The sequence below is a fragment of the Lactuca serriola genome, chromosome 9 (assembly GCF_051521515.1).
Source record: "Lactuca serriola cultivar US96UC23 chromosome 9, Lser_US96UC23_V15, whole genome shotgun sequence".
Taxonomy (NCBI): Eukaryota; Viridiplantae; Streptophyta; class Magnoliopsida; order Asterales; family Asteraceae; genus Lactuca; species Lactuca serriola.
Window position 1 is genome coordinate 8,095,995 of NC_136416.1, and position 6,990 is coordinate 8,102,984.

Below are 6,990 nucleotides of genomic sequence, written 5' to 3' on the forward strand. Positions count from 1 at the left end.
TAATTTAGTAGTATATAATATTTTAGCTCATACATTAATTGCCTTAATTATAACTTTTTAATCGTTTGTTGTTACATATTTTGACCATACAAGTGTCAACAATTGCATCCGAACCCGCATTTAACACTTGCGGTCAAGTTTTAGATGAATATCGAACGTGTTTGACAACAACAATTGTGGAGACATTGGTGTGTACCAAATATTAGCTCTGAAAATAGAAACCCATAATATATAATGTTGAAGATATATTAAAAGATTATGAGATAAAGTTAACTTTAAATCTTTATAATCTTTATTGTGTTATTTGTTAGAAGTTTAAGATACTAACTATATTTTTTGGTTAATTATATAGAGATGTAGGAGGCGCTAGAAGAAGATAGTAAGGAAAAGGGGAATGAAGACGATTAAAGTTTTTTTTTTTTTTTTTGGTTGGATTTTTTCTTTTCCGTGTTATGGTTAGACAAATGATTAAAATGAATTTTTGATACTATTTCTTTTGGTCTATTGGTATTTTGGTTTTAATATATGAAGTTTCCGTATAGTTTCTTTTGGATTGACCTTAGTATTTGTTTGAAATGTGATATAAGTAAATTGAAACTAAACTGAAAGTGGGTTGCAAAACAACTTAATGGGCTAAAAAAGACTTAATTGGTTGGAAAATAATTTATTAGAATGGAAAAAAACTTATTGAACGAAAGACCATTTTTGGAACCGAAAACTAGGATCGGCGCCGAAACCTATTTAGGTCATGATGATCCAATTCATGGTTCTACATTTCCCATTAGGCTGTCTTTCCTGGTTCTTCCGATTCTTGGTTCTTATGGTTTTTGGTTATTCTAGTTCCTAGTTCGGTCGGATCAAATATGGACCTGTGTTCATGCCTATTGGTGAGACATATATTGAAGACACAATATAAGATATGATCCATCATAATCGTCTTATTTCATATATTTGTCTTTTCTATCCAACAAAAACGAACATACAATCTTGATTACGGAGATGAAATTTACAAATATACAACCAAATTCTAAATCTAAATTTTAGAAAACTGTATTTAAATATTTAAAACAAGCATAATTGAGTAACAAATGAGTGTTCGTCTTCACAATAAGTAGAGTTTGGATTGCCAACCCAACTACTTAAAGCTAAACAAGAAATTAATAATCACTTATTTGTATTGTTGGCGTATAATATTGTATAATTAATATCACGTACATAATTCTAAAAGAAATTATTAATAAGTGCCTAACAGAAAAGGAAAAAAAAATATCGAACACATAATTTAATTTAAAAATGAAATCCTAACATCACCTTACGAAGAATTACAGTTTTGAAATTGATTTTTATATAATAACAGGGAGATATTTTATAACCTTATTCTCGATTTTGACCAATATCGATATTATGCAATTTAAATGGTGTTTTAAATTATACCATGATTTATATATTTGTTTCACAATTGTGGTTTAATACTTCTAATATAATATATGTATTTTAAGTCTTACCCATGAAGTCAGTTTTTTAATGATACAATTCTTCTTTAATCAACTTTATTATGTTAGTGGGTTGATTAATCTAGCGATTTAGTATAATTGGGCATACCTACCCATATCTCTTTCTCCTGAAGGCAACCCTTTAGCTTCGGGGACAATTAATTCAAATTTTAACTTAAAACAACAATTAACCAGCTCCAATATAACAATGATAACGCTATCTTTGTTTCTTTTCAGATTTTAGATAAATATTAGTATCATAGATCGTACTTGTTTAGATTGTGATTAGCTTCATAATATTGTCCCCTTTGCCCCTTTTTTAGTTAAGGACAAAACTTAAGCTTACGGTCCATGCTTGGAAGCACCCCTATGTCACATAAAAATCATGTTTTATTTAGCAAAAACGCTGTCGTTTTTGTATATATATAAACTAATACAATGTGGTTTTAGTGGTAATATTTTTCTATGTGAATAAACTTTTGTACTTCTCTAGTTCCAGCACCTATTTCAGTAATTTGAGGTGGTTAAAAGACAAAAATTAACATGTGTCACATATAAGACCAAAGCTGATCATAACATACTTGGTCCCATATAACTGTGTTACTACCTTAATGCATACAGTTTGTGATAGAAATACATAACATGAAAATTGGTGCAATACCAACTTCTATGGTCATCGTTATCTGTCGGAGTTATATAGAGAGTAATTGATTGCTGTGAAAATCTTGAATATATTCATTAATACGATTGCCTTATATAGGCTGAATACAAATGTTTGACTGCTCCATATTTACAGGAGAATAAGTAGCAGCTAGACTAGGTAATTTGACTATACAATTGACTATACAATTACACGTGATAATATCTAATTATACATAAGATAAATCTATTTGTGAATATCCTTAATAAGTTATACTTATAATCCAAAGATCTTATAACTCTTCAATATCATCTAATGTAACTTATCTGATCCTAATTATTCGAGAACATGTAATCTCAAATACATGTCCATTTTGAAACCAAGTGCCAAACTACAAAGTCTAAGGGAAAAACACAACACCAACAAAAAAAGACACCAAACTCTGACTTCTCATTGATATGCAGGTGGGGTAAAAACAATGGGTTATGGTGCATGGAGTGGGGTGGATGACACTGACGGATCCAGAACAATACGCAAGAGCACACACATGATTTTAGAGGTAACATGTCCGAAAAATTACACTATCTTATAAAATTTCAAAAAAAATTCCATTGAGCAAATTTTTGAAGGACAACATGGATTACCATTGACATACCCATCCCAAACTCCCATAAAATCCTTGTGGGCAAATTATACCATTATCCTTGTTTTCCTTTCACAACGTGTGTAATAAAATGACCATTGATAAAATAACATCATCAAATAAATATATAATGACATGGATTAGATATAATGCTCATGCCACGTATAATGCAAATACATGTCGTATCCAAAATCCAGATGACCATGCATGTAGCGGTCGTAAACATGACATTGTCATTAAATAATCTAACATCTTATGAGCTTGCCTCAACTAATAATAGTTAAATAGGGTGTGATATAGCATAATAATATATCATCACAAAATATTCGTAGATACGTAAAACACATAAACATATTGGTAAACACGGAATAATATATCATGACAATTGACAACATTTTATGGATTTTTTTTAAATATTTATGTAAAAAATATTATCCGTAGACAATCATTCAAAGTGGTAATTAATGTATATAATCACGTTTATTTATTTGGAAAAGCATAATGTAATTGATTATTATTGAGAACAAAATTTATTTGTTACGTTTTTGTAAGACTGGTGCGAGAATTACAGAGGGCATTAATCTTGAAAGTCATTGTTTCCCGCCAATTGTGATCGTTACAAGGTGTTTCTACTATGTTATCGTTAGTAAAATGTCGCACACTTTTACTAATCTTCTTCATTAGTGTTGATTATTTACCTCATGAGTACATAGCAAACTTCGCCTTTACATGTTAGTTTGTCGTTATCAAAAAATGATATTTAATTGGTAAATTGAGATGAGGGGGATCGATAAAACACAAATACATCGAGATCTGATTCTTTAATAAAAGAGGGCCATTAACATAATTAAGTATTATTAGATATTGGAATCTTACTTTTACAAGGCATCTGCTAGGCTTTTAATGCCATTTATTAGCCAAGAAGCTACTTAATTATTTCTTTACTTATTTTGTTCGGAAAACAAGAAGAATTTTATAATTAAAAATGTTACTTAGCATCATGAATAATAAAATAAATACAGACCAAAAAGTTTCAAAATTTTCGACATTACACATAGCGACAGACTGGTTACTTTATTGACCATGGTAAAATTTAACCCGAGATGGGTTAAAACTTAAACCTTAAAACTAACAAACGGAACACCTACCGGCCGTGAACGAGTGGAGTAACACTAACGGCGGCATCCTTACAAGGACTAGGCGGCAAGCTACTCCTTCGAGAAGACACGAGTCGCTGAACAAAGCTTTCGATTCTTTCTCCGTTAGTCTCCGTCAGTAACCGTTTAGCGCCAAACGGCAATGATTCGACTCCTCTCTCCATCAACACCTCCTCCAATGTCGGTCCCACGCTTCCCTTCGTGTAGCAGTTCGACTGCAAAAACTTCAACGGCGTCAGTTACCCATAACCAAAAAACTCAATATGCATGATTCTTCTATTCACAGAAAAGTTACCTGAATTCTGACGTAATCACTGTCGTTCCAGCAGAATGCGTTGCCTAACATTTGGTCAACGGTCTCCGATACACCGTCGAGAGCAATGTCTACCACGGATGAATTAAGGCATCGGCCGTGACGATCGAGTTTCCGTTTCGGCGATATGCTCAATAGACCGTTCCCTATGGAAATAACCACGAGGTTTTCAACACCGGTGAGTGCAGGAAAATGGCGTTTGTTGTGCAATGCGTGAGTGACAGCGATGGCGGTAGGATTGTTCATCACTAAGCCACCGTCGATAGCTAAGCACGAGGTTTTTCCGTCGAGTGAGGTAAGCGGAAACGGCTTGAACATGGACGGATCAGCGGAGGTGGCACGGATAACTTTCCAGAGCTCAAAGTCGTAGCTAGCCGATTCAGAAGCGTCGGCTCGAGAGAAAACAAATGGCGCAGAACTATTGAGATCATAGCAGGGAACAAGGAGAGGCTTACATGTATCCTTCAGCGTCAACACCTTACCATCGTCTCTGGTTAACACCTCTTTCAAAATCCTATCCATGCTCTTACTGGAAAACATCAGTCTCCTACGAAAAACGCCTACAGTTTTTACTTCGAACAGTTCCGTCCGTCTATCGTTCACAAACTTAACCGCGTCCCTGGCGGTAAACAGCGGGCGGCCATTACCGTCGTCGGCATTAAGCAATACCGCGAGAAGCGCTCCAATACCGGTTCCGGCGATAATGTCGAAAAAATCGACTATTCGAGCATTCGAATCACCGGTTTTTGCTTGGATCTGGTCTTCGAGATGGATCAAGGAGGCTCCTGAGACGATGCCAGTGGTTCCGCCGCCATCAATGCTGAGAACTCTTGTCTTCTTACTGCCTTCACAGTGCGACAGCCACTTCTTCTCAAGCTTCGAAAATATCTCCAATGTAATTTTACTGATCTCCATCGCCATTTTCGCTAGGAGATTGAGATCTTATCAAATTATACCCCAAAACAAAACTCCCCTCAAAATCAGAGCCAAATCGTAGCCTAAAAATATATAGGCAAGCGGTACTCACGCTTTCTTTCTGCAATACATTAATGGAGTAAGGTCGATCGAAACAGTGTCACAGTTTGTGTGTGTATGGGTAAAGAGTGGAACGAAGGTGGTGGGACGTTGTATTTATATAAGGGGTGACAATGTTACTGTGTTTGGTGGTGTAGGTGATAATTGTGTACTCTCGGCAGTATTTACTTTGTTTACCTTTTTCTATGCAAATAGTACATCCTATCACTGTCTCTTCGCACGTGAGAATTGCGTGGAATTTCATATGTTTAATCGAATTTATTTCTCGGATTCCAATTGGTAATTAATTTAACCATTTATCCACGTAGTTATGAGTTTCACAGTTTGTCGCAAATATATGTTTTGAATTCGATAGCTTATACTTGTTAATAGAGCTGGTGCCGAAACATAAATCCATCACATTTTTGTTAATATTGTGTCCCTTCTTAGCCCTCTGTCTTTATTTGGGCCTAATATATAGTCATATAATTGCTAGGTCCATATTAACTTCTCTACTATCTACTGTATTATTTTTACGTAGTCCGTGTTGGAGAATACAAAGTAAATTGTTAGATCACCCATAAAAACATAAAAACATACGAACTTTGATTATATCATCAATCTCTTACAGATCCATCAAACACATATTTATACACGCTTAAACGACACAAACAAACGGGGTTCAAGGGTTCTAGAGGGGCAATTGCTACTAGTCCCAACCAACCCAAGTGTCTCAATAATAATTATCATATACATAAACCAACTTAAGGGGGTGTTTGGTAACGGAAAATAAAACCAGGGAAAATGAATTGATTCATTTTCTCTTGTTGGGTTATTACAAAAAATAAGAATTTGAAAGATAAACCGATTCATTTTCTATCAAAACAATTCTCTATTAAAAATAGAGAAAAAGAGAAAAAATAGAATAATAATAAAAAAAACCCAGAGTATTCAAGTAGTTCGAACCCCTTACGTACAAAATTAACCTAAAGCTCACAATCGATTGGACTTTTTGAAGGATTTTGTTAACCCGCGTAGTGGAGTTCATGCAATCGTCAAATGTAGTTCTTCTTTGTTTGCCCTACTGCCGTACACATCAAATACTCATGATTCACTCTTCTTGCGATCACAGACTCACCTCCTTCTTATCGATTTTCTCACACAATCTTCCAATTCAAGGTATGTCTCTTAAGACTTAACAGGGCAATCCAAGATAATTTGGGTTCTAGGACAAAATAAAAAATTTGGCCCCTTATAATTTTCTTTTTGTAAAGGAGGGCGAACCTCCAGAAAATTTTATTAAATAAAAAATATTATAATTAAAGGTTGAAGACTACCCGCTTATGGAAAAAAGGCTTCAGACAGGCCCCAAAAGCCAAACAATCAAACAACTATTAATACAAAACAACAAAATATAATGTCGAAACATGCTCTCAACCTAATACATAAACATAACAATGAAAAACTAAATAAATTTACATTTACGAGTTTTTTTAGATTTAAAGTCATCAATTATAAAATCAAGTTCAATGTCAACCAACAAATATTTTTCAATGCATAACATAGCCAAACCATGTTTATGTATATGATATTATCTTCGTAATTTAAAAGATTTTCATGTGTGACATTAAATTTTTACCTGATAACAATTAAGATAAAATATCAATAATCACACAAATTCACAAAACCGTGAAAAGAGACCGCATGCTTAGCAATCAACTTCTCTCTTG

General features: G+C 34.0%; 1 protein-coding gene across 1 annotated transcript; it reads right to left on the bottom strand.

Annotated features, from left to right (window-relative positions):
- Positions 1–3,747: 3,747 nt before the first annotated feature.
- PLP9 (PATATIN-like protein 9) lies at positions 3,748–5,356 on the bottom strand. The gene is made up of 2 exons (XM_079022756.1): positions 4,229–5,356; positions 3,748–4,148 (listed from the first exon to the last, which is right to left on the bottom strand). Exons 1-2 carry the CDS (start codon positions 5,165–5,167, stop codon positions 3,921–3,923), a joined length of 1,167 nt encoding a protein of 388 aa, XP_078878882.1. The 5' UTR covers positions 5,168–5,356; the 3' UTR covers positions 3,748–3,920.
- Positions 5,357–6,990: the final 1,634 nt, after the last annotated feature.